This window comes from Nyctereutes procyonoides, unplaced genomic scaffold (genome assembly GCF_905146905.1).
Source record: "Nyctereutes procyonoides isolate TBG_1078 unplaced genomic scaffold, NYPRO_anot_genome, whole genome shotgun sequence".
Taxonomy (NCBI): Eukaryota; Metazoa; Chordata; class Mammalia; order Carnivora; family Canidae; genus Nyctereutes; species Nyctereutes procyonoides.
In genome coordinates, this window is record NW_026575126.1 from 65,452,715 (window position 1) to 65,479,747 (window position 27,033).

The 27,033-nt window shown below is 58.0% G+C and overlaps 1 protein-coding gene across 3 annotated transcripts; it reads left to right on the forward strand.

Annotated features, from left to right (window-relative positions):
* SLC29A4 (solute carrier family 29 member 4) lies at window positions 1-26,464 on the forward strand. Of its 3 annotated transcripts, none has more exons than XM_055341413.1 (11): window positions 1-22; window positions 13,961-14,146; window positions 17,073-17,204; window positions 17,471-17,584; window positions 18,057-18,185; window positions 20,025-20,099; window positions 21,564-21,811; window positions 22,459-22,600; window positions 22,685-22,872; window positions 23,901-24,141; window positions 25,329-26,464. In XM_055341413.1, exons 2-11 carry the CDS (start codon window positions 13,972-13,974, stop codon window positions 25,463-25,465), a joined length of 1,581 nt encoding a protein of 526 aa, XP_055197388.1. In that variant the 5' UTR covers window positions 1-22; window positions 13,961-13,971; the 3' UTR covers window positions 25,466-26,464. The 3 variants fall into 3 exon arrangements, with proteins under 3 accessions (XP_055197388.1, XP_055197387.1, XP_055197390.1); XM_055341412.1 differs by lacking the exon at window positions 1-22 and adding an exon at window positions 10,584-10,615; XM_055341415.1 differs by lacking the exon at window positions 1-22 and having other exon boundaries at window positions 13,611-14,146; window positions 18,094-18,185; window positions 20,030-20,099.
* The last annotated feature ends 569 nt before the right edge of the window (window positions 26,465-27,033 follow it).

Below are 27,033 nucleotides of genomic sequence, written 5' to 3' on the forward strand. Positions count from 1 at the left end.
GACGGAGCACAGCAAGCCCCAGGTAAGGCCCAGGTGTGGCTCAGGTGTGGCCAGCAGCCTCGGTGGCCAGCCTGTCATAAGCAGGTACCAGCTCGGGCTCCAGCCCCGGTTCTGCCCCTCCCACCAAGGCTGGCTGGGAAAGCTTGGGCCGGCCCCTGGGGCTCCCTGGCATCCTTCTCTCACCTGTGAAATGGGTTTGCTGATTCCAGAGCTGTAGGACGTGAGATATCATGCATGTGCTCTGGGAACAGAGGAGAGGTGTCTGTGAGAATCCAGTCACCTTCATCTGGTGACAGTGGGCTGGCGTCACTCTGCACCCCACCCCTCACCCAACAATAGTCCACTTGCTCAGCCCCTTTCACTTCTGGAGCCCTCCTCCCGAGACCCAGAGAGGAGCTAACGCCTCAAGATCCTCAGCTGTGTGATGCTGCACGAGCGCCTTCACCTCTCTGGGCCTCATCCCCACCTGTGAGGATCCAATGATCCCTGATACCCAGTGATACTCAGGGTCATCCCTACCTCACCAAAGCCAGGGGAGGCTCCTTGGAGGAGGGGGCAGTGGCCTGGAGCCCTTGCAGAAGAGTAGATGTTGGTGGGGTAGAGGGGAGTGTGCGTCAACGGGCAAGTCCTTCAGGTAGAGGGAACTCCGTGGGTAAAGCTCAGGAAGGAGTCACCTCCCTGTGGGGGAGCGGAAGCCACAGGAGCCCGGGTGTGGCTGGTGCTGGGCGGGGAGGGGGCACAGCGGCTAGCCAGGTGGGCAGGGGATCCAGAGATTTGGAACTGGCAGGGAGAGAGGAGTCAAGGCTCCCAGCAGGTCCCCAGGGTCCCCCAACCTCACCCACAGCAGCCATAATGAAGAGCTCTTCCTGCTAAAAGCTCCTGGAGCCGGGCCAGGCAGCGTCTGCCGTCCTGGCCACCCTCCAGCGGCAGCCCTGGGAGCTGCTGTCCCATCCTGCTGGCGGCCTGTGGTGTCCTGGGGGGTGCAGACCCGGGAGGCCACTTACGGCTTGGGGGCCCAGTCCGGGAAGCCTGGCCAGGGTGCCACCCCTTTGATCTGTAGGCCTGGGGCGTGGGGGTCCAGGGGGTGGCATAACCTGCAGGATCGACAACAGTGGCTGAAGAGGGAAGAGTGCCATCCTGGCCCTGCTGTGGGACTGGAGCAAGCCCTCCCACCTCTCTGAGGCCTCCCCTGGCAGAGTCGCGGTGAGGATTGGAGCAGAGCCTGGCTCCTAGCCGCTGCCTATAGCGTCCAGCCCATCCCCCCCCATCACGCACAGCACCATGCAGGGGGGTCTTCACCCTCTTAGGACAGAATTACCGGCTTTGCTTGTTTATTGGATTTAAACAAAGCCCAGATGGCTGACTCTCCTCTTCTCCCGAGGTTGACAGCACAGGTGCTTGCATGGAGGCAGGGGCACTGCGCTGGGCAGCGATGGGGCGGACGGTGCGTCCTGGAGGGTGACGCCCGGCAAGGGCTTCTCCTCTCTGGACCCGGGTCCTGGGCAGTTCCAGGGGCCTTTCCGTCCATGGCCAGAAATAGGCTTTGACACCGTGGTGGTCCCTGGGCCCGCCCTAAGGTGCCTCAATAATCCTGTGTCCTGGGGTCACTGTGAGCACAAAATGCGGTGCCTATATGGCTGTGACCCACCATCCCAGGTGGGAGTCCCACCTCACCACTCACCGGCTGGCTTCTTCATCTTCTTCATCTCAGGGCACACCCGTCTGTGCAAGAATTAGAGAAGGTGACGTCAATGAAGGCCACTCCCTGCTCAGGGGGACGCGGGAGGGGAGACCCCCGTCCCTCGAGATCCGCTGAGCCTCGCCCTGCCGGGCGCATCCAGCAGCAGCCCACGCAGCATCCCTCCCTCTGCCCTGGGGAGGCTCCTGCTCCCTCTCCCTCCCGGCCGTGTCCTGGGCAGGCCCCACACTTCGTTTTCTGTCTGGCTCTTGGCTGCAAGTACCCGTTTGACGGGAAGATTCTAATGGGCTTTAAGTTAATAAGTTGGGAGTAAATTAGGTTTGAGCTCCGTAGGAAGCAGATGGCGCAGCCGCCGTGGCCTGGAACAGCCCCGCTGGAGCAGCAACGGGCAGGCAGGGGCACGGCTGGGCTCTCTTTATTCTTCTTTCTCCTCCAACATCTTATTATGAAAATTTAACATAAAGAAGATCCAAAAGAATCGTGCAGTGAACACCCATATGCTCACTGTCTGCATTTGCTCTGTGAGCTCGCTGGGACAGCTGCCCTTCCCCCCGTCCCCCTTGCCAGCCACCAGCCCAACTCGCTGTTTTTAATGTATTTCTAAGTCCGTGGCAGACATCAGTCACTTCACCCCTAAACATGCATATCATTAACTAGAGGTCAATATTTGTTTTGGGTTTGGGTTGTTTATTTTAGGTAAAATTTACCAACAGTGAAATGCACAAATCTAGAGTGGACACTTGCTGAGTTTTGACAGATGCACACATTGCAGAAGCCAGAGCTCCACCGAGACATAGCATCGCCGTCACCCCAGATAGCTCCCCATGCCCCGCACGCTTCCCGAGGGTGATCACCCTCTTAATCACCTCAGAACCATGTTGTCTGGTCTAGAACTTCATATGAATGGATATGTGTCCTTCTGTGTCCTTTTTCACTCGGCACAATGCTCTTGAGATTCCTTCCAGTTGTTGGGGTATCAGTGCTGCGTTCCCTTTTATTGCTGAGTACCGTGCTGTGGTCTGGAAGGACCACAGTCTGTGTACTCATCTCCTGCTGATGGACACCTGGGCTGTTGCCAGGTTTTTACTATTGTGAATAAAATCCTTATGGGTCTTTTTGTGGACATTAAGTTTATTTTAGTATAGTTTTTTAAAGATTTATTTATTTATTTATTTATTTGGGGGGGAGAGAGGGAGAGCAAGTGGGGGAGGGGTAGAGGGAGAGAATCTCAAGCAGACTCCTCACTGAGCGTGGAGTTCGATGGGGGACTCCACTTCATGACCCGTGAGATCACGATCTGAACTGAAACCAAGAGCCAGATGTTCAATCCATTGAGCTACCCAGGTGCCCTGACATGAAGTCTATTTTTAAGCTAATCTTGAGTCCCTCTTTCCCCTAAAACAAGACCAGCTCACTCCATAGCTGCAGGGGTTAGGATAATGCTTCAACTGCCCCCCTGGTTTTTGGCTGGCCACATCTCCCCAGACTGAGTCCCCATGGTGGGTCGTGGTGGGCCTTGGCGGTCTGCAGTGGCTCGTGTTCCTTCATGGGTGGCCAGGCTGGCGGCTGTTGTCTGCAGTGGTGAGAGCTACTCTGGAAAGTCTAGCTTGGGCCCAAAGTGTCTCCTTCAAGGTTTGTGTACAAGCACATGCACCTGGGAGGCTTGGTTGGATTGACCACCAGAAATAACAGACCCGAGGGCCCCAGGGAAGGGATTCACCCCAAAGCAGAGATCAACTGTGGACTACCACTGACGAAACACAGCAAAATCTCAAAGGTGCCACAGAGAGTGGTCACGGAGTAACAGACACGGCTAAGAAACACTCCAGGCCGTACTCAAAACTCTCAGCCAGGTGGAAAGGGCTTCTAAGAATCTTAAAACTTAGACTTTCTCTGCTCGACTAGAGGGCTCCTAAAACTCCCATGGCCCCAAACAGAGAGACAATGTCTCAAACAGATGTGCATGTGTGGCTCTTACCCAATAGAGGGTGTTGTAATCTCATACACAGGAAGCCCACAAGGTTTTCAAAGGAATCATATCGGCCTGGCCTGAGCAGAGCTGATGGGGCTTCAAGGCTGGCGAGCTGGCCTATAGCCCTCTCACCCTTATCAGCCATTCCTCGAGGGCGAGTGTGTGCAAGGTGGGTGAGATCAGCTGGCTCAGAACCCCTTGGGCTTTGGGTTCTACCCTAGTGCCCACTGAGGAATTATGGGAGAGAGTTAGCAATAGAAGGACACCTTTTAGAAAGCTCACTCTGCCCAAGAAGAGGGGTTGGGGGGCAGAGTGGCAAAAGCCAGGAGACCAAGGAGGAGGCCCTGATAGCCATCCTACTGAAAAATTATTTTTTTTGGTGGGGGAAGCATCTGAGGCCATTTAGAACAGCACCTGGAGCTTGCCAAGTGAGGAAAAGCAGGTGCCCTGACCTCTGGCAGTGGCAGCCCCCTGCTCCCTCTGTCCACAAGGCAGACCGTGGCACAGCATCTCCATGCACCGATCTGGCTGTGCCACCGGGGCCCAGATGACACAACAGTCATGCTGCAGGTTCCTCCCACAGTCATTGCTGCAGCCTGTCACCTGCTTCTCTGATGGGCCTTTAATTGTCTGCATTTTTCATCCTGGCAGATGGCTTTCCTCTAAGGGAGGGTTGCTAACAGGGTCGGGAGGACAGACATCGATTAGCAGAGTCCTCGCTGCTGTCAGTGAGGCCCGGGTGTCATTGGCACTGACAGCAGGCCTGGCCCCGAGCCTCGCCCACCCTGGCACCCCCACAGGGACCGTTTCCCAGCACTGCAGTCACCCCTAACAGAGGCACCCATGCTTAGCGGCCAGCACACAGGCTGAAGAGCACAAGACTCTGCTTCCACCTACCAGCTAGGGGCCTTCTTGGGCCTCAGTCTGCTCACACAGAAACTCGGCAGGGATGCTAACAGTCCCAGGTCACAGGGAACTGGGAGATTAATTTGTTTTTTTTTTAAGATTTATGTATTTATTTGAGAGGAAGAGAGAAAGAGAGCAGTGGGGAGGGGCAGAGGAAGGGAGAGAGAGAGAGAGAGAATCTTGAACAAGCTCCATGATTGTAGTGGAGCCCATCACCAGGGCTAGATCTCACAACCCTGAGATCAGGACTGGAGTCGAAATTAAGAATCAGATGCTTAACCCACTGAACCCCAAAGGCACGCTGGCCCCACTTCCTCCTTGACACCAAGGGCTCCTCCCCACTCTGCAGAGCCCCAAGGAAAACTCCAGCTGTGGGGATGGCCCGCCCCTCTCAGCTCTGGGACCTCCTCAGACACACCCACCCCTCATGCCATTGCTGCCAGCCCCTTTTGCACCCACAACACAGCCCTGAAACCCACCCCCCCAATACACAAACACACACACACACACACACACACAACCACAAGCCACTGCTCAGATGCTCTGGACATTGGGCAACATCAATCCTATGCCCAGACCTTGGCCCTAATCTAAACCCCAAAGTTTCTCCTGTTATTCCAGACTAGGAGTCCTTCACCCCCCAAGTCCTCCCATCACTTGGTGCCATCAGGAGCCAGGGTGCAGAGAGCACGGGAACCAGGCAGGTGAGGAAGATAAAATGTCTATCTCTGCACATAAACACATGTTTTGTTTTTCATAAGAAACATGTACTTGAAAAAAAACACACTTGACCTGGGCTTATAGAAACAGTGGAGAAACAGACAGGAACATTCAGGAACACAGTTCAGTATTTTGCTGCATTTCCTTCTAGTCACTTCTCTATGTGAAGTGAATATTCTGTATTGTGTATCCTGTGTGTCCCACTTTAAAAAAATGCAGGGGCACCTGGCTGGCTCAGTCAGTTAAGTGTCCAACTCTCGATCTCAGCTCAGGTTGTGATCTCAGGGTTGTGAGTTCAAGTCTCACGCTGGGCTCCACACTGGGCATAAAGCCTACTTAAAAAAAAATCCAGGGGATCACTGGGTGGCTCAGTGCTTTAGCGCCTCTCTGGAGATTCTGGTTAATACAGTGCCTCTCTCGCGCACGCTCTCTCTCTCTCTCTCATAAATAAATAAATAATCTTATTTAAAAATCCAAAGTGTATACAAGTCTACAGTAAATTAAGTTCAGTTTATTTTTAAAAAGATTTTATTTATTTATCCATAGAGACACAGAGAAAGAGAGAGAGGGGCAGAGGCACAGGCAGAGGGAGAAGCAGGCCCCATGCAGGGAGCCCAACGTGGGACTCGATCCCGGGTCTCCAGGATCACGCCCTGAGCTGAAGGCAGGCACTAAACCACTGAGCCACCCGGGCTGCCCTAAGTTCAGTTTAAATTTGAAAAAAGGCTACAATAAAATTAATTATCCCTTCTCTGACCCCAGCCTGTCTCCTTTCTCCAAAGCAATCACCGTTACCTACCCATGTATGCCTTCCAGAACAATCTGTGTTCAGGCAAGCACACCCGTGGATGCTCCCCCTTTGTAACACAATGATTTCATACTCTACACACTGTATTAACCAGAATCTCTAGAGAAACAAAATCAGTAGGATGTGTGTGTAATGTAAATTTAGCATGAGGAATTGGCTCACATAATCATGGAGGCTGGCAAGTCCAAAATCTGCAGGGCGGGTCGGCAGGCTAGAGACCTAGGAAGAGCTGATGCTGCAGCTGAAGTCCAGGGGCAGAATTCCCCTCTTGCTCAGGGCTGACTGATCAACTTTCTGTTCTTTGCCGGCCTTCAACTGATTAGGTGAGGCCCACCCACAGGGTGGTGGGCGCTCTTTCACTCAAAGTCCTTGGATTTGCTTTTTCTTAAGATTTTATTTATTTATTTGAGAGAGAGTGAGAGAGAACACAAGCAGGGGGAGGGGCAGAGGGAGAGGGAGAGGCAGGCTCCCCACTGAGCAGGGAGCCTAATGTGTCAGTCAATCCCAGCACCCTGGGATCATGACCTGAGCTGAAGGCAGATACGTAACTGATTAAGCCACCCAGACACTTCAGTATTTTGCCCACTTTAGTGTCCGTATCAGTGACCATATGTTTTTTTTCTTTGACCTGTTCCTGTGACGCATGACGTCAATGGCGTTCCTTACGAGACCCTGCGTGTACCATGTTATAGAGCATGCTAACTGCAATGTGCTCCTGGATTGTGTTGGCTACTATTTCAGTGAGGATTTTATACTGCCATTCATAGGTGAGATTGGTCTGTTGATTTCTTAGAGAAGTCTGTCAAGTTTAGGAAGCTCTTCTTTCTTTTTTTAACCCGTGCTCTGGAAGAGTAAGATTGCACTGTGGCTCCTTCTTTAAAAGTTTGGTAAAATTCTGAAATTCTGTGAACCTACCCAACCAAGCCTCGGGTTTCAATGGAGGGGTAATAGATCTTCAACAGAATCCTCTAGTTCCTGCTTAGTAATTGTTTTATTTAGATTCCTTTCTCTTCTGATAGCAGGTTGTCTGTTTATATTTTCCTAGAATATCATCTTATCCATTTTTAAAAATATCTTATTTATTTGTTTGTTTGTTGAGAGAGAGAGAGAGAGAGAGGCAGGGACATAGGCAGAGGGAGAAGAAGGCTCCATGCAGGGACTCAATCCCAGGACTCTGGGATCATGCCCTGGCCTGAAGGCGATGCTAAACCACTGAGCCACCCGGGCTGCCCCATCTTACCCATTTTTTAAAAATTTTGTGGCCCAGGGGCACCTGGATGGCCCAGTTGGTTAAGTGTCTGCCTCTGGCTCAGGTCATGATCTCAGGGTCCTGAGATCAAGCCCCGCATTGGGCTCCCTGCTCAGTAGGGAGCCTGCTTCTCTCTCCCTCTCTGCCTCTCCACCCGCTTGTGTGCTCTTTCTCACTCTCTCTCTGTCGAATAAATAAAATCTTAAAAAAAAACTTCTGTGGCCTAGATGCAACGTGTCTTTTGCAGTGCTTCCCATTTCCTGTTTGTGTGTCACCACTTTCACCCTACCAGTTCCACCTGAGTGGGTAGGTACCTGGTGGTACCTCAGAGCTGTGCATCCTAGTGGTGACTTCAGATTTCTCAGTGTGGTTACAGTCTTCCACTGGCCCACTTTCTTGGGTTTCTCATATATTTTTTTTAAGATTCTATTTATTTGGGATCCCTGGGTGGCGCAGCGGTTTGGCGCCTGCCTTTGGCCCAGGGCGCAATCCCAGAGACCCGGGATCGAATCCCACATCGGGCTCCCGGTGCATGGAGCCTGCTTCTCCCTCTGCCTGTGTCTCTGCCTCTCTCTCTCTCTGTGTGTGTGACTATCATAAATAAATAAATAAATAAATAAATAAATAAATAAATAAATAAATAATTTAAAAAAAGATTCTATTTATTTGTGGGAGAGAGAGCACATGGCTGGGGGAGGGGGAAAGGGGGGACGGGGAGAGGGAGATGGAGGGGCAGAGGGAGAAGCAGGATCTCCACTGAGCAGGGAGTGCCACGTGGGGCTCGATCCCAGGACCCTGAGATCATGACCTGAGCGGAAGGCAGATGCTTCACCAACTGAGCCACCCAGGCGCCCCCTGAATTTTTCAGATAGAACAATCATAGTCTGTCTCCCACCATGATGAATATTCCTTACCCACTCTCCCGGAGTAATTGGGCTATTTTTGCAATGTCTGGCTGTTACAATGCACATCTTCATATACAAAGCCTTTTCTGTATTTTAGAATTATTTCCTTGGGCTAGATACTCTGGATCAAAGGATAAGCATGTTTTTTTAGGCCAATTTACTTTCCAGAAGGGTTGTTCCAATTTGCACTCCCACCAGCAACCAAGGATTAAAAACCTGGGTCAGGTCATGCTTCTTCCTCCAACAGAAACACTCCAGGGGCTCCCACTCATTCCCACTGCCAACAAGACCCCCCTCAGGCTGCTTTATGCCCCCAGCCTTACCTCCCATCTCCCACTGGAAAGTTCTTCCTCCTCTGATCTTCTTTTTGTTCTTGAATATGAGCTTTTCCTGGCTCCAGGACTTTGCACTGGCGGTTCCCTGTGCCCCAAACACGCCTACCAGAAACCACCCCACAATGGGCTCCTCTCCATCACACAGTTCTGGCGTCACCTCCCCAGAATGGCCCTCCCTGACCACTAGACAATGATGCCCACCCCATCCCCATGGTCACACACAACGCCACCATTCTGTCCTATTGTCTTGCAGGCATCTGATGCTTCCTAAAGTGGCTGCTTGTTTGTCGCCAGCTTCCCCCATTAGACTGAAATTCCATGGGAGCAGGGACCCTGATTGTCCCCTGTATCTAGAGCAATGTCTCACACATGCCAAATAATTTTTATTTACACCCAGGAGAGCTCGGCATGGCTTCCTGCATAGACCCTTTCAAAACTCCAGACCTGTGGGAAGCACAAGGCTCATTACTTTAAGATCAGTTACTTTGATCACCTGGCTGTCTCCCCGCCGCCGTCCAGACAGCACCAGAAGATGGGCAGAGGGGTGCTTCCAGCCCTGAGTGCACGACAGCACCCTCCCCAGCACCTTTCACTTATCTTCACTCTACTTCACTCAATGCAGCCTAATTCAGCACCCAGTTAAGTCCACTCTTCAAACAAATATTTGGCTCTTTCTGTATGCCAGGCACTCCACTGAGCACTGAGGATCTAGTGGCTTTACTCCCAGGGGGCTTCCAGTCTTTCAGAAGGGATGGGGCAAGGCCTTGAGTAAAGGTGCCAACTCCGGCTATGGGCTGACCAGCACCTCTGGGGCTTCCTGTTGGATGGCAGAGGTGGGTCTCAGGACAACAGGAGGAGCTAGTCTGGTGGGAAGTGAGAGGAGGCATCCAGGCAGGGGCCTGGCGGGTGCTTTGGTAGTTCCATTCTGATCCCATCCTGGTGGCTCGGTCCTGGGTGGGGAGGGGGTTCGTCTGATTCCCATGGACACAGCTCCCAGCCCTGGAGGGACCCAGGACATGTCTACCTTCTCACCTTGTTACAGGACCCTCTCCCCAGCACGGACACCCACCCTCCATCCCTAGCTCATTTCCTGCGCCAGGGCGGGGGCTCCCCTCTGCAATGTTCTCCAGGCTTCCAGACAGTCTCTCTTAAAATCACATTACAGAAGAGTAAACAGAGGCTCAGACAAAAGTGGGCGAGCTCGGGCCCTCAGCCCCGAGAGAGACTCCTCTTTCCCGGAGAGAAAACCGAGGCTCAGTGATAGGAAGCCATCGGCCAGGGTCTCATCCCAAGCTGGGGGGAGGAGAGACTGGGCAAGGGGGCTGGCGTCAACCCCCAGGCCCGGCTGGGACGCGCCCCTCACGGCCTCCAGCCCACGGACTCCTACTCATCCTTCAAAACTTGGGGTCTGGCCGCCGGGTGACCTGCCCCAGCCACTGAGCTGGGCGCTGCGGGCCTGCCCGGCACAGCGGACCCGAGGCGGAGGAGGGAGTGCGGGGTAGTGGGCCCGGGTGTCCGCGCGGGGAGGTGCGCAGGGGGGTGGCGGGATGGGGCGGGGGGGGGGTGGCGGGCTGGGGCAGGGGGGGTGGCGGGCTGGGGCAGGCGAGGCCACCCCGAGGGGGACGGCGGCTGCCACCGCGCCCCTCCCGGGGTGTCCGGGCGGGTGAGGACCTCAGCCGCGCCCCGCCCCCGCCTCTGCGGGCTCGGCTGGGGGGGAGGGGGAGGGGGAGGGGGAGGGGAGGGGGAGGGCGGGGAGGGCGGGGCGGGGCTCCGCGGGGGGCGGGCCGGGGCGGAGCGTGGTGGCCCCCGCCGCGCTCGCCGCCGCCGCTGCGCCCCCCGGACACGCTCGCGGAACGGACCGCGGACCCGCGGAGGACGGCGGGGGCGCCGGGCCCGAAGCGCGGGGCGCGGGGCGCGGGGCGCGGGGCGCGGGCGCCCAGGGGTCCCGGCGCGGGGCCGGCGGGGGCGGCGGGGGCGGCGGGGCCGGGCGCGCCGAGGACCCCGGGGCCGGGCCGGGCGAGGTAAGCGGCGGGCGCGGGGGCGGGCGCGGGGGCGGGCGCGGGGGCGGGCGCGGGGGCCCGGCTGGGCTGAGGCGCGGGGACCTGTCGGAGCCTTTGTCTGCGGCGCGCGCGGCCCCACTCCGCGCCCCTCCCCCTCCGTGGCGGTCGGGCCGCTGAGTCCGCGGCGAGGGCACGTGCTTGGGGACCCCGAATCTCCCCCCCACCCCACCCTCGTCCCAGGTACTCCCAGCCCGTACCTCACCCGCCCTCTGCACCGGGCCAGCCCCCCACCCCCGTCGGCCCACCTCCGAGTGGCCAGTGGCCCCCGCCATGCCCGGCGCTGGGAGCCACCGCCCGCCCGGGCGTGCCCAGAGGGTCCTTCCACCTGAAGTTCCTCCCTGGACCCCCTCTGCCCCGTCTCACGTCACCCCCCAGCCAGCTCCCTCCTGGCTCTTGGAAAAGCCACTGTAAGAGGCAGGGCCTGTGCCCAGGGGTCACCTCCGGTGGCCTGCCTGGGGAGTCTGTCTTTTGCCTAGGGGCACAGGCTGGGAACCAACTTTGTTGCTGATAGGACCCGGCAGGCAGAAGGAGCCTGGGGATGCAGGGTGCTGCTGGCCTGGGACCCGCAGAAACCAAGGCCAGGGAGGAGGGGGTGCGACTGGGCTGGGAGCTGCCAGCCAGCGCCTGTGGCCAGTGCCTTCGCCTCTCCAACAGCAACTGCAGGAAGGAAGCGGCCCAGGGCCTTGAAACCCACTTTTCTGTGGGCAGAACCAGCAGGGACGAGTTGGGGCAATCTGTGAGCTGAAAGGGGGGGGGGGGGGCAAAGGTGCTGACCCTGACAGGGCTTCAGTGCGAGCTGCGTGACCTCTGACCTTGGCTCTCCGGGCAAAGTGGGGTCCCGTGAGCCAGGCGTTCAGGACTGCTGGAATCCAGAGCCCTCTGAGGCCCACAGCAGTGCCCCGAAGCAGGGGCTGGTGTGACTTCTGAGCGCCTCCTGTGTGTAGCCTAGCTTTGACCATCTAGCCACCTGCTCCCATTTATGAAGTACGTGACCGCCTCACCTTCCTCATCCACAACAGGGAGATAGGGAAACTGAGGCCTGGAGTGGCCCATTGAGGCATTAAGTGGTGACCTGTTGACCAAAGAAATGAACTCCTCCTTTGTCCTCTCGACTACTCCCCAGGGGTGGACATTGAGGGGTTCTGGCAGGGTGGGGGGATCAGAGAAGAGCCCGTGCTCTCTTGCATTTTTAAGCCCATGTGCATATCCTTAAATCTTAACTGAAGAGGGACATGAGAAGAGGAGGAATGGGGTGGGGGACGATCTGAGGCTCCAGGCTGTTGGTGTGGAATGTGAGGGGTCCAGGGAGGGGCGAGTTGGCCGGGAGAGGTATAGATGAGCCACCTCAGCGCCCCCCACACTCTGCCACCCTGCAAGGCCTGGCCTCTGCCCAGGCCAGTGATGTCGTGCCTGGGGCCTGGGGCCGCCACAGGGGAAGCCAGAGCCCCCTGCCCACAGGAGGGACCAGGAGAAGCACATGGGGACATGGGGACAGTGGCTGAGGCAGGCATTGTGGGTGGCAGCTGCCTGCCTCACTGATGAGCCAGAGGGAGCAGTGGGGCCGCCTCCTGGCTCAATGCTGAGCATGTCCGCCTTCCCGGGTGGTGTGGCCAGGCGTGTCCAGGGCGCTGCGTCTTGGGAAGCTTTGCAGAACACAGGTCAGGGGTTCAGGGTTCGGGCGTCCTCTGGGGCTGGGCTCAGGTCCTGAGCGGATTGCAGGGGGGAGTGTGCCATTGTTGTAAACCACTGCTCTGCTGCTGGCTCCTTCCTCGGCCTTCCTATCGGCTCAGGGAGGCTGGGAGGGCGGGGCCCAGGGTCTTGGAGCCTCCTGTGCGGGATCCTGACCAAGGCCACAGAGCAAGGCCACGGTCATTCAAACCAGGCGCAGCTCTGTCCTGAGTCCACTTGGTATCCCCAGCTCCAGATGTGGCAGGAGGCCCAGGGCTGGGGGACACTTGGGAGATGCACTGAGCCTGCAGTGGGGTTACGCCTGCCTCTCAGCCCCCAGATGGAGAATCCTCAACCCTCTTGCCCATGCTTGTGGGTGCCCATCAGCTGGGGCAGCCCCCAATTGGCAGGGACAGTTTCCCCAGTCCCTGGACCAGCCTGGAAGGAAGCAGGATGGCTCCGAGCTCCAAGGTCCCTGTTAAAACTCTGTAGAGCGCAGGAAGGGTGGGAACACAGGGCCAGCAGGAGGCGCTCAGTAACTAGTCAGCACATCAGATCCGGAGGCTGGGAGCGGGTAAACTGAGGCAGGAGGGCAAGAAGAAATGAGACAAAAGAAGTGCAGGTGGAGGTTGGAGGGGTGGTGGCGGGCCGACTGCAGAGATGATTGGAGCAGTCTCGGACACCCAGGATCCTTCGGGAAGTGGGCCTTCTCCTGGCTTCTTCTGTGGGCTTTCACACACACTCTTGGGTGGGTCGAGGTGCCACACTCAGTGCCCGATGCTCTGGTGTCCCACCTCTGTCTCGATTCTCTGCCATGAGTGTGTAAGGAGATAAATGAATAAAAGTCATTAGAAAAACAACTGGCTCAGTCGCCGGAGCGTGCCATCTTGCAGTTGTGAGCTCAAGCCCCACGCTGGGTTTGCTGATTGCTTTAAAAAAATAGAATCTTAAAAAAAGAAAAACAGAAAAGAAAAACTGGTAACTCTTTTTAGGGATAAAAACAAGACTCCCTCCAGCCCCACCTGCCCCCCACAGGGTTACCTCTACAATGGAGGTGTTTCTCCATCAGGGATAAATTAGCTTCTTCCTTTCTTTTAAACGTAAGGGTAGTAGACTTGAATTGAAGCAAGAGAAACTGGGGTAAGACCAAAGGAAGGACTTCCCACCACGGAAAGTGGTTGGCCCCAGAATGGAGGGCTGCGGTGCTTCTGAGTGTCCCCAGGCTGCTCCCCTTACGGTCTGTGAGACTGGGGTGGGGGTGGCGGGGGCGGCTGCCTCTAGGCTCCCGTTCCCTTCCTGACTGTAAAATGAGTGAGTATGGGCACGTCTTCCCAGAGGGAGATGGTGCGGGGGACACTGAGCACGTCGCTGGCACACGCAGCCCTCAGTGATGTCGGCTGTCACTCTGACTGCTCACCGAGTCCTGGCACTCCAGCTCCAGATCCTCCCTCCGCCCACCCCATGTCTCTCCCTCCGTGCCACCATGCCACTGTCACCGGGGTCCCCGTCATGGCGCCACTGCGACCAAGCCTGGAGTGGCATGGCACCGCTCAGCCACAGGCTCGTGTGCCCCGGGGGCGCAGCGGGGTGCGGGGTCCCCCTGGCTCGCTCAGCCCGCCTCCTCTCCCCTCTCCGCAGCACGGGCTGCCATGGGCTCCGTGGGCAGCCAGCGCCTCAAGGAGCCCAGCGTGGCGGGCACGCCAGACAGGAGCGTGGTGATGAGCTTCAGCTTCGACAGCTGCCAGCTGGAGGAGGAGGTGGCGGCGGGGACGGCTCAGGGCCAGGGCGGTGTGGCTGGGGGCGTCCCGGCTCTCGCGGACTCCGGTGAGTGACGGGGCTGGCGGGGGCGGGGGCAGGTGTGTGTCCGGCTCAGGGCCAGGATGGGCTGCGGGAGCCCCCAGGAGTCATCGAGTGCAGGACGCAGCATCTGCCAGGAGGGATCTGTCTCGAGGACTTCGCCCTGATGTCATGTGTCCCACGTGGGTCACGGAGCCAGGCGAAGAGCTTTCATCTGGCCAGGGGCTCCTGTGACCTCTGGGCAGGTGGAAGGGCGCACAATGAATCATGCACTGCCCTGTAGAGCTTCCGTCTGGAAGTGACACATGTCGCTTGGGTCACCTTCACTGGCCTCCCTTCAGTGGAGATGGGCAAGTGAGTGCCAGATGGGAGGACCAATGTGAGGTGCAAAGACTTGATTTTCATCCTGACCGTGTGACCTTGACACGGGCCTAAACCTCTCTGAGCCTCGGTTCCCCCACATCAAGGAAATGGGCCAGTTGCCTATGCGATCGGACTTGCTCGGTAGAGGGCTGCATGCGGGGCTGACACTGGACAGGTTTGGGTTGAGCCACGTCCTTCCACCGACTTGGGGGCCTTGGGCGAGTGACCATTCTCTGAGCTTTGGTTCTGTCATCTAGAAAGGGGAGAAGTCCAGGTGCCACCCTCACTGTGGCTGCACAGAAGCCCCAAAACATTGCTTAGGGCTGTCCCTGCCCTCGAGAGGCCCCCAGTGACAGCTCATTTTGGGGTGCCTGCAGTTGTTTTTTTAAGATTTTATTTATTTATTCATGAGAGACAGAAAGGAGAGAGAGAGAGAGAGAGAGAGGCAGAGACACAGGCAGAGGGAGAAGCAGGCTCCATGCCGGGGGCCCAACGTGGGACTTGATCCTGGGACTCCAGGATCACGTCCTGGGCCAAAGGCAGGCGCTAAACCGCTGAGCCACCTGGGCTGCCCATGCCTGCAGTTTTTGCTAGCACCCCTCCAGGCTCAGAAATAGAGGCTGATTTTCTGGTTTCATCCCCTGTCTTTGCACATGGGAAGCAGAGGTCCTGCTGGCCAAGCCCTGTTCCCCTGTACTTAGGCAGAGCCAGCTCTGGGCCCATCCCCAGGGTGCCAGACTTCCCCTGGCCAGGCGTGGCACTAGATAACATGTGACTGTGGCCATAGAAGCAGATGGTGGTCATGGCAATGGTGATTTTAACTATAGTGGCCTTGGTGATGGTGGCTGGGTCACTCAGCCAAGAAACAGAGCCAGTGGGAGATACATACACAGATAGTAGAGAGTTGTAGATAGGATACAGGTGTGGTTTACTACAGAACATAAGCAACTACAGTGGAGCCTGGCTAAGGTGGTCTGAAGTCCATAAGGCTGGTGCTCAGGAAACCCCAGGGCCCTGACCTGTTTAGGGTCTTGGCTCTCTGGGAAGACCTAAATGCCTTGCCTGATTAGGTCAGGCCCACCCAGGGTAATTTCCTTTTGATTAACTTAGAGTCCGCTAAGGAGAGACTTTTATCCACAAAATCCCTCCATGACAGCACCTCAACCAGTGTCCGATTGAACGAGGGACTAAGCCAGCCAAGTTGACCCATAAAACGGACCCATCACAGCCCACCCCTTGCCCCCATGGCTCTCAAACACAGCTCCGTAACCACACTTAATCTCCAAATAAAGACACTAAGTCATACTGCCACCTGGTGCGACTCAGCTAACCCCTCTGCAACCGAAAACACACTGACCCTTTCCCCAAAAGATGCAAAGTCTGACGTAGCACGTTCCCACCTCTCCTTTGACAGCGCACGATCTAAATACTGAGATTTGGCACAAACCTGTCCTCTGTTAGACGGTGAGGTGATAAGGTGGGCAAACGCAAGCTTTGGGTTCATAGACACATACAGACATACTCGCGTCAAGGTGAGGGACAAATACGTGTAACAGCGGCATTCCTGGGGTCTGGGGGGTCCCGTGGTCATGGCTGGTATTTATAACTACCTTTCTCTGCTGCCCATCCCGCGCCTGTTCCCTCCACAACCGAGTTGGTCATGGTTCTTTGCCCAGTGGGGGGACCCAGACCTTCATTTCTAAAGGCACAAATCAGATTGTTTTCCGTTGACTTCAGCCCCCGGGAGTGGAAATCCTAACAAATGCCGTGACATACTTGTTCCAGACGTACTCATATCCTGTTCTATTCTCTTTTTTATGATTTATTTATTTATTATTAGAGAGAGAGAGTGTGTGTGCGCATGCATGGCGCACACCGAGGCAGAGGGAGAAGCAGACCCCCTGCTGATCAGGGAGCCCAACGGGGGCTCCATCCCAGGACCCCGAGATCATGACCTTAGCTGAAGGCAGACACATACCTGACTGAGCCCCCCAGGCACCCCTCTGCTCTATTCTGTTCCATCCCTGATGTGCCCTTGGTAGTCAGGATGAGCCACCCCAGCCCCCTGGCAACCCTCTTCTCTGCCTGCTGATTTGGGACCAGGAGGAGCCCAGCGTGGCCAGGGGCCGTCTTGCTTCCCGGTCAATGGGACTGTTGTGTCTCCGGGTAGAAGTGTTTGTGCCTTTGGACCCTGGACCGTCCCTTTGGGCCCGCAGCCTGGAGTCATAGGGGCGGGAGGCAGCCGCGTTGCTAGTGGGTCCCTGAAGGTCAGAGTGGACCCACGTCCACCTGCGTGCTCCCTGGACACACGAGTGCTGGTGTGGGGAGCTCAGCCCGGGTACTGGACCCCCAGTTAGAGCCTAGGCAGCCTCCTGGGGAGTTTCGCCTCAGCTGAGTCCCCCCGGGGGCCGTTCTACAGTCTGTCAAGCCAGCTGCTTTATGGCCACGACGGTGGTGGCCATGGGTGGTTGCCATGACAGCTCTGGCCACGAAGGGGGATGGTGGCCGTGATGCTGGTGGACACGGTGGCAGTGACCGTGGTGTGGAGGGGCTCATCCCCCCTCTTACCTGCTGCTGCCCTTGGGTTTAGCGGTAGAGGAGCCGGTGCCCGACGACCGCTACCACGCCATCTACTTTGCGATGCTGCTGGCCGGCGTGGGCTTCCTGCTCCCGTACAACAGCTTCATCACCGACGTGGACTACCTACACCACAAGTACCCAGGTGGGCCCCCCGCCGTCGCGCCCTGCCTCCCCAGGCCGGCGGCACACTCGGCTCTGGCTCGCCACCCTCCCGAAACCCTGCTGGGGAGCCCGTTCATTCAAATCCTCGCTCAGCTGCAAATTGCTAAGTGACTCGGGGCGGCCGCTCACCCTCCCTGGGCTGCCAGCCACTTTCAGGCAGAGCGAGGAAGCAGTACCTGCTGAGGGTGGGTGCAGAGACAGGGGCTCCCCTGAGCACCTACTGCCGGCGAACCCTCCCCCTCACAGGGACCTCAATTGTGTTCGACATGAGCCTCACGTACATCTTGGTGGCACTGGTGGCCGTGCTCCTGAATAACGCGCTGGTGGAGAGACTGAACCTGCACACCAGGATCACCGCGGGTACACTGCCCACCGGGGCTCCCAGCTCTCGAACATCTGGCCTGTCACTGCCATTCACCTCCTCAGTTACCCTGCGACCCATCTGTCCAATGGGCACACCTCCTCAGAACGTTACAGGGTTCAACGTATGAAAATAGGGTCCAGCTTGTGGTGGGTGCACCATATTGCTAGCACGATACCTGCCCCTGGGGAGGCTTCTGTGCACCCAACATCGCGTCCCGGGGCCTAGTCAGCTCTTCCTGTCCCTTTCCTCTTCATGGCAACATCCAGTTTCAAGGCCCAGCTCAAGTGGTACCTCCTCCAGGAAGCCTTACAGGCATCCTCCTCTAAGACCTCTAAAGTGTCCCCAGCCATACAAGCGTTGAGAAAGGCAGACAGAGAGGGCACCTCTGACCCTGCTCCACAGGAAGGGTGGCACGAGGGGAGCCCCCCGCCTGCTGCTCCCTGCCCACCACTCTGGCCTCTCCCACAGGCTACCTCTTGGCCTTGGGCCCCCTCCTCTTCATCAGCATCTGTGACGTATGGCTACAGCTCTTCTCTCGTGACCAGGCTTACGCCATCAACCTGGCTGCTGTGGGCACCGTGGCCTTGGGCTGCACAGGTAGGAACGGGGGCTGGCACCGACCTCTGGGTACCCGCCGTGGGCCGTCACACCCCGGTCCCCCACCTGCTGGGGACGTACCGCACGGGCTGGTGGGCTCAGCGCCAGGACATATCCACGTGCGCACCCCACACGTGTGCTCACACACGGAGTGCACACCCGCGGTGCCTACTGCATCCACCTGCACATCCTACACACGCGCATCCTACACACCTGTGTACTGCACCCACGTGTACACTCCACACAAACCCACACACACACTGCATATCTACACCTACATGCCACATCCTTGTGGCACTCCACACACACACACATACACACACTGTATGTGTATACCTACGTGCTGCATCCATGTGTAAACTCCACACATGCGCACACGCTGCACATCCACAGTGCCCGTGTGCCCCGAGCACATACAGCATTAGAGTGCATACACTGTGCACACGTCCACACACCCACTGCATGCCACGTGGACGTGGAGGCAATCCCCTGGCTTCCTCAGGTATGAATTGTGCTTCAAGAACTATCCTGCCCACGTCACCATGTCACCTTGTTGCTCTTGGGGGGTGTCTCTCAAACTTATTTTTTTAACTTTATTTTGAAACTATTTCATACCTCTGGAAAGGTTGCAAGAATAGCATAAGGAATTCCCACACACCCTTCACGTTCATTAGGCTCGCCAGTGGCTGATGTTTTGTCACATAGATGCTCTCTGTCCCCATTATACACATAGATATGAATAAATTTTGCCTCTGAAAACATATAAAATAATCTGTGTTTTCATCTTAAACCATTTGGGAGTCATCTTGCCTAAATCCTGAGTCCTTTTTTTTTTTTTTTTTTTTTTAAATCCTGAGTCTTGAGAGTGTATTTTCTAGAAGTCAAGCTGTTTCTTCTATCCCTGTGTTACAGTTACCTGAGTCAGGAAGCATAACCCACACGGTGCGCTCTCAGGATCCGTGTCACATGTCACCCATCACCTGGATAGCATCCTTTATAGCAGTCTGTTTTCCTGACCCAGGATGCAGTCCAGGATCACACCCGGCACTCACTGTCATGTCTTTAATCCCCTTTAGTCCTGTGTGGTCCTCCGCTTCCCTCTTTCACGGCAGCAATGTCTGGAAAGGTCCAGGTGGTGGCTTTGTACTCTTTCAAACTCTTTTTGTGTGGCAAGAAATACGTTTCACACTATGAGCCAGTGAACATGTTTGCATGCGTGTGTGTGCTTATTAGTGAGATTGAAGCTCTGGGAAACCATGTCCTCACTCCAGGTGGTGTCCTCAGGTCTGTTTTGTTCTGTTCTATTTCTTTAAAAAAGCAAATGCCAGGAAGGACCAGGAGATCCTACTTTTCATGATTTGTCTGCTCTGGGGTGGGTGTCCGTGTAGGGCAGGGATTTGCTAAGCGGTAGGCTCTGAGCCTGTGCGTCTCTGTGTTGGTTCGGATGAGAGCAGGGAGGCTGTAGGAACCAGCTGGCCCAGAAATCTCAGTGGCTTCACAAAATAAGACTCCTTTCTGGCTCTCGCTGCATGTCCAACACGTGGACAGAGGCGATGCTTCACACAGTCCCTGGGAGCTGGGCCTCAGTGGTCCCCATCTGTAACACGAGGCCCCTTTGGTCACTGCCACTGGGGGAGAGAAACATCAGAAGTCCACTTGGCTTTTTTCGCCTCGGCCGGAAGGGGTGCATGTTTTCTGCTCGTGTTTCATTGGCCAGGACCTGGCTGGCCCGTGGTCCCCAGCACACACTATTTGCTGGGCAGGGTGGGTGGGCCAGATGCCTCTGCCACCAGGTAAGGGGTGGCATCTCACAATCACTCCTCTGTCTCTCCCCCCAAGTGCAGCAATCCAGCTTCTATGGGTACACGGGGATGCTGCCCAAGAGGTACACCCAGGGCGTGATGACCGGGGAGAGTGAGTATCTGCAGACCCCCAGGAGGAGCCCTTGGCTATGTGCCACACACCTGGTTGGGGACGGTGACCACCATCAAACCCCCCCTGGCTGATGGGGGGCAGGGACTCCCGATGGGAAGGGAACGTCTATGATGTGTGCACATCTCTATGAGGGTGCAGACCTTTGTGATGTGAGAGCACGTATGCGTCTGAGCGGGGCTCTAGAGTGACTTGGGGTGCTCGTGTGTTCTGTGTGTCTGCGTGTGCATGTGTGTGCAAGGTATGCCTGTCCAAACCACGATGTCCGGCACCACACCTCAGCGTCACGCTGTCCTCAGATACCCGGACCCACAAGCTAACCCCTGCCCGGCACCCCCACATGGCTTCTCAGACTCACTTTTCCAAGCCCACCCATCCTGTCCATCTGCCCCTGCTCAGTGAATGGCACCCCCAAACCTGAACCTTACCCAGCACTCTGATCCCTGGTCTGGGTGGCCAGCTCCCCACTGGCCCTGCTGCCCCCACCTGCATATCAGGGCCCTCTTTTGAAGCCCCTTCCTTCAGATGTTCTCAGCCTTCCTTGATGCCTGGATGGGCCAGGGTCAGCAGTGTAGTCCAGGCAGGAAGTTGGCCCACTTCTTCGGGGTACTCTGCATCCCCTACCATGTGGGGAGGTTGCCCAGACACCCTCAGGGCTCTAACCCTTAGGTGTGTGGGGTTCGGCTGCAGGAAGGCACGGGGCAAGCAGATCATTTCGGTATGTTTTGTCACAGAGGTGAGCGAGGCAGCTGCAGACTGTTGCTGATTTGGGGTCGCTTGTGCAGCCAGGAGCCCCACACTCTGAGATCAGCCAACAGTGGCCACGGCCTGCCTCTGCCAGACACTACCCAGTGGCTCATGGTCACACCCCACACCCACATCCTGCCTGAGGTCTCCCACCTGCCATAACCCCACTGCCCTCCCTTGTGATCTTGTGACCACACCCACACTTCCTGTCAGCTCCTTGAACATGGACAAACATAGCTCAGGCCAGCCCCTGCCGGGGATGCTCCTCCCCAGCGTTTGCCTGCCCCCACTGTCATGCACAGATGTTGACATTCTTCTACAACTTGTTTGCAGCATCCCCCACTGAGCCCTGGCAGGGCTCAGGTCCCTCCTGTCCCCACTGTGTCCTCCTCAGGGCAGGGTGGTGCCAGGCACACAACAAGCGCTGTACAAATGCTCCTGGGGTGTGTGTATGAGAAGACAGGGCCAGGGAGGGGTGGTCTGAGTGGGCACATGCTGGGAACAGCTCCCTCCCGTCTGGGGCCTGGGCCAGGGCCGGAGGAAGCTTGAGCAGGGCAAGGCCGGGCAGGTGCAGGGCTGGAGGCAGACCGGTGCAGAGTTGGGCAGGGCCCGGGACAGATCCAGGCAGGGGTAGGGCAGGGCTGGGGATGCTGAGTGGGGGCCGAGGCCCAGGCCGAGCATGGCTCCTTCCCGCTCCAGGCACGGCGGGCGTGATGGTGTCCCTGAGCCGTATCCTCACCAAGCTGCTGCTGCCGGACGAGCGGGCCAGTACGCTCATCTTCTTCCTGGTGTCCGCGGGCCTGGAGCTGCTCTGCTTCCTGCTGCACCTGCTGGTGCGACGCAGCCGCTTCGTGCTCTACTACACCACGAGACCCCGCGACAGCCGTGGGGGCTGCAGGGCCGGCTACCGCGTGCACCACGACGTTGCTGCGGGGGACATCCAGTTTGTGAGTCTGTCGGGCGCTGCCACCGCCTGGTCCAGGTCCCAGCCGACCTCCTGGCCTTCCCTCGGGCCCTCCTTCTATCTGCAGAATCAGGTTTCGAGCCCCCGTGTATGTGGCCTGAGGCCCGGCTGGTGGGCCGGCCAGAGCCGTCCTGGGGGGCAGGGCGCCCTCTGGTGGCAGCAGAGCCTCACGGCCCCGGAGGGAGCAGGGTGGCAGGTAGGGTGCCTGTGGGATGACACGGGAGGGCAGGGCGGGAGGAGTCAGCATCCCTGCTCCTGGGGGGCCCCACGCCCCTCACCGTCCTCCGAAGCGAAGTCCTCGCAGACGAGGTCCAGAGGGTCACCCAGGCTCTGTGTGACACAGAGAGGGGCCACCAGGCAACAAACACACTGTGTCACAGTGCTGGGACCAAGCCCACGGTGGTCAGGGAGGTTCCCTGAGAAGTGCCCTCTGGGCTGACCTTGACCCCCGAGGAGGGGAGATGTGGAGATCCACAGGAAGGGCATCGGGAGCAGAGGGAAGAGCAAGTGCGAAGGGCTCAGGGGCTGGATGGAGCTCTATGTGTTGGAGGGGCCGTGGGGTGCAGGGTGGGCGACCTGGAGGACCCCTCCCCACCCATACCCAACTGGCTCCATGCGTCCTCCCTCCAGGAACACCATTGCCCAGGCCTAGCCAACAGCGGGTCCCCAAAGGACAGCCCAGCCCACGAGGTGACCAGCGGCGGTGGAGGCACCTACACGCGCTTCGACATGCCACAGCCGAGAGTCACGCGGAGCTGGCCCTCCTTCAGAGGTCGGGGGGCAAGGCAGGCGGGGCGGTCCTCTGGGCATTGCCGGCAGCGCCCCCACCGCCTGACCTCTAGCCTGCCGCCCACAGCCCTGCTGCTGCACCGCTACGCTGTGGCCCGCGCCATCTGGGCTGACATGCTCTCCATCGCAGTCACCTACTTCATCACGCTGTGCCTCTTCCCCGGTCTCGAGTCCGAGGTCCGCCACTGCGTCCTGGGCGAGTGGCTGCCCATCCTCATCATGGCTGTGTTCAACCTTTCCGACTTCGTGGGCAAGGCAAGCCTGCAGCCCCTCCAGGGTCCCTGCAGGTTGGGGGCGGCCCCTGAGCTGAGGACACCGGAGCTCCCAAGTTGGGAGGGGGCAGCCAAACCACAGTGCCATCCCAGGCCACGTCCCACAGTGGGCAGCCCTAGCAGTCATCCTTGTGTCTGCGCCCCGCAGCTACTGGGTCTGTGGGACAGGCCTCCCAAGACAGCGCAGGACGTACTCCCAGGGAGCAGGCACCTCGAAGGGGCCACAAGAATCTGGGCAGAGTGCCCTCCCCGTGCTACAAGCACAGGGCAGGCAGGGGTCAGGGTTGGAGTAGGATCAAGGCTGCCATTTCTGGGGCAGGCCTGATATGGGCCTTCTTCAGACTAATGAAGAACGTGAGGCTCAGAGAAGGAAAGCCCTTTGCCCAAGGTCACACAGCAGAGCCGTCTGAGAAATGAGTCTGTCTGCGAGGGAGCAAGGCTTAGTGAGCTCAACTCTTAATTGTGCTCTTTCCTGCTGTGTAAAATGTTGCAGGCAGGACTGACCCTTGGGGTCTCGAGGGCCCCATTTCTCCAGTAGGGTCAGGAGCCCATCCTGTGAGGGTACAGTGAGGAGAGAATGAGGTGGGGGGACCCATGCAGTGTTCTTGTTTTTTGGTTTTTGGTTTTTTTTTAAGATTTTTTTTTTATTCATGAAAGACACAGAGAAGCAGAGACAGGCAGAGGGAGAAGCAGGCTCTCTGTGGGGAACCTGATGTGGCACTCGATCCCAGGACCCTGGCATCACACCCTGAGCCAAAGGCAGATGCTCAACCACTGAGCCACCCAGGGACCCCTTGTGCAGTGTTTAGATGGATGCTAGGCACACCAGCAAGGACCGTGTGTTGCTGTAACAAGGGATTTGGTGGATTTAGTGGCCAAGGCCGGCAAAGGATGGGGACCCACCAGAGCTGGTGCATCTGTGCACAGGGACCCTGTGTGTGGCTGCCGTAGAGATGGGAGGGGTGGCGGGCTCGGGAGAGACGGGGAGCCAACGTGCCTGGCTCCCCACAGATCCTGGCAGCTCTGCCCATGGACTGGCGGGGCACCCACCTGCTGGCCTGCTCCTGCCTGCGCGTGGTCTTCATCCCCCTCTTCATCCTGTGCGTCTACCCAAGCGGCACGCCTGCCCTGCGCCACCCCGCCTGGCCCTGCGTCTTCTCTCTGCTCATGGGCATCAGCAACGGCTACTTTGGCAGCGTGCCCATGATCCTGGCAGCGGGCAAAGTGAGCCCCAAGCAGCGAGAGCTGGCAGGTAAGGCCCACGGGAACAACGGCCATGTGGCAAAAAGGTGCTCCTGGGCTCCAGGGTCATGTCAGCCTCCGGGAGCTCATAGATGTGGGGACGTTCATCAATCACTTGCCACTTGATTCATCCCGCAAGTGCTCAATGAGCCCCTACTGTGTGCCAGGCACTGTTCTAGGCACCAGGGATACAGTGGCAACAAAACAATGACCCCTGCGCGTGTGGGGCTGACAGTCCAGAGGTGACAAATGACCATACACGTAATGTGTTGAGTGATGGTAAATATGACAGAGAAAAAGCAGAGAAAGAGGATGAGGTTGTTGGGATGGGGAGTTTACAATGTAAGTGGAATGATCTGGGAAGGCCTCCCTGAGGAGGTGACTTTTGAGCAGAGATCTGGAGAAAGTGGCGAGGAAGCCAGCCTTGTGACAATGCAGAAGAAGAGCCTGCGTGAAAGCCTAGGGACAGAGCCAGCGATGGGACGGGGGGTGTCCCCACAGTAGGGGTGGAGGCCCCCAGGAGGAGCGGCAGGACCTGAATGTGTGTAAAGACCACTTCCGGTGCTGCTTGGACGGTGAGGCAGGAACAGGCAGGGGCCGGGAGGGAGGGAGGGAGGCGCTCCTGCACTCGTCCAGGCCAGACCACACCTTAGAGGAGGGGCTCGGGCAGGGGGCCACGTCCCTGGAAGAAAGTGCCAGATCCCGGATCTGTTTGACAGCCAGAGCCCATGGGGCGGGCTGATGGATCTGGAGACCAGATGTAAGAGAAGGATCTGGGGCCAAGAAGGAGTCCCCAGTTTGGGGGTGTCCCGAGAAGCCTGGACTGCCATCGACTGAAGGGGGAGAGGGGTTGGGGGGGCCAGGGGCCATGGATCATGTTCTGGGCACAGTAGTTCCAGAAGCCCTTAGACATCCCACATTGTCCGCAACAAGGAGGCACATGTAGATGGGGAGCTGGAGGCAGAGAAGCAGGCAGCACCTGGGGCACCCCGTGTGTTCACCTGGGGCGTAACCGTCCTCAGATGGCCTCCCCTCCGGGAGCGGGCGGTGGTCACTGCTTCGCACCCAAGAAGCTGCGGCTTGGACTCGCGGCCGCCGTCGTGGTCGCTGCTGTGGTCCTCTGAGCGCCCCCCCCCCACCTCCGCCGCAGCGCCGCCCTGCCCCTGGCCGCCACCTGAGGTTCCGTGTCGTCCGCAGGCAACACCATGACCGTGTCCTACATGACGGGGCTGACGCTGGGCTCCGCTGTGGCCTACTGCACCTACAGCCTCACCCGGGACGCCCCCAGCAGCTGCTTCCACACCTCCACAAACACCTCCTTCCCCGGCCTCTGAGCCAGGCCTGGCCACCCCCGAGGCCCGAGGCCCCCTCCCCGCCCCTGCCTGCAGTGCCTGCGGGGCCCCGGCCTCCTCCCTGTGCCAGTCACGCCCCCTCTGGGCCCAGCTGCCCTGTCACTCCGGCCCCAGGGCTATGCTGAGCCATCCCAGGGCCACCCAGGGCCGCCCAGCACTGTGCTCCCCGTCCTGTCTCGCGCCTGCCCTTCATCCCCTGTGTGCGGTGGCCCCGACTCTAGCCAGGCCAGTGCTCTCTGGGGTCACAGCCGTCCCCAGCCAGGAGAGCAGGCCACCAGCGGGGGCCCCTCTTGGTGACCCCCACCCATGGCCACCTGTCCCCACCATCCATGTCACCTGACCCCACCCTCTTTCACCAGGGAGCCCTCCCCAAGGAGAGGGCCTCTCCCCTCTACCTGTCCCTAAACACTAGTTCTCCCAAACAAAATGCATTTGCCACGAAGGTATAGTAGCCCTAGATCTGAATGCCCTCAGACCGTGGTCTACACTGGCCTCTCTACCACCATAGCTTGTGCGCTGGCCTGGGTGCACCCACCCCGCATCGAGAGCCCCCGTCCATGCACCCAGGCACCCACCTAGGCCACAGGCCTGGGAGTCTGCACCTGACCGGGGACCCCTGTCCACTTCTCTGGCTCCACCTCCATCCGTCTGTGATGCCGCAAGGGGACACACCCAGGCTGAAGTCATCTCTTGACTTAGACCTTGATCCTCACCCAGCGAGGCCCAAGGAAGGACAGGAGCCACTGCAAGTAGGGGGGAGAGGGGGTCCCCTCCCCAGTCAGGACCCTCAAGCTCCAAGTCCGGGGTGCCCTGAGCTGAGGGGATTCTGGAGCATCTTGCCAAAGACAGACTTTTCCAGGGGGAGGATGGCCTGCCTGCCACGCCCATGGCACACTTGTGACCACCCTGGCCCTCTATGTCCTGTCCACCTGTCTGTCCACTAACTACCGCACTGGCCATTAAAATATGAAGGCAGAGAACTGCCCAGCTGCTGCCTCTGAGTGGCGTCTGTGTGGGTAGGGGCCGCCCCCACCACCTTGCTCTCTGGTAGTGGGGGAGGGGTCCTGGTGGGACAGAGCCACCCATGGGGCTAGGACCTCAGTCTTTTCACCTGGGAAGCTGCCCTGCCCACATCCAGGCCTGGAGTTGCATGAGGGTGGCCAATCTGGTAGCAGGAGGGCTCCATGCACCTGGTGGGGGGTGGACGGGTGGCATGGGAGCTGGAAGCATTTGGGGTGTGAAGGCACCTTTGGTGCTCCTTGGCCCTCAGGTCAGGGGGAAGGGCTGCAGCCATCCATTTGACAAGGAGCTTGCACCCTGCCCGCAGGAAATGAACCAGGACCCGAGGTTGAGGGTTCAGGGTTCAAGTCTCAGCTATGCTGCTGATTGCTGTCCAGTTTGATGCCTTAGTTTCAACAAGCAGTGGAGCCGGTCCACTCTTTTATGTGGGTCCCTTGGAGGTTTGGGGAGGGGGGCCGGCCATCAGAGGGGCTGTGCTCCAGGCCTGCAGCCTCGAGGACTCACCACCAGGACCCACTGTCAGGCATCAG

Coding starts and splice junctions, on each gene's coding strand:
- SLC29A4 (XM_055341413.1), top strand. CDS start 13,972: ATGGGCTCCGTGGGCAGCCAGCGCCTCAAGGAGCCCAGCGTGGCGGGC. Junction 17,585..18,056: donor GCACACCAGGATCACCGCGG/GTACACTGCCCA, acceptor CCTCTCCCACAG/GCTACCTCTTGGCCTTGGGC. Junction 22,601..22,684: donor GAGCTGGCCCTCCTTCAGAG/GTCGGGGGGCAA, acceptor TGCCGCCCACAG/CCCTGCTGCTGCACCGCTAC.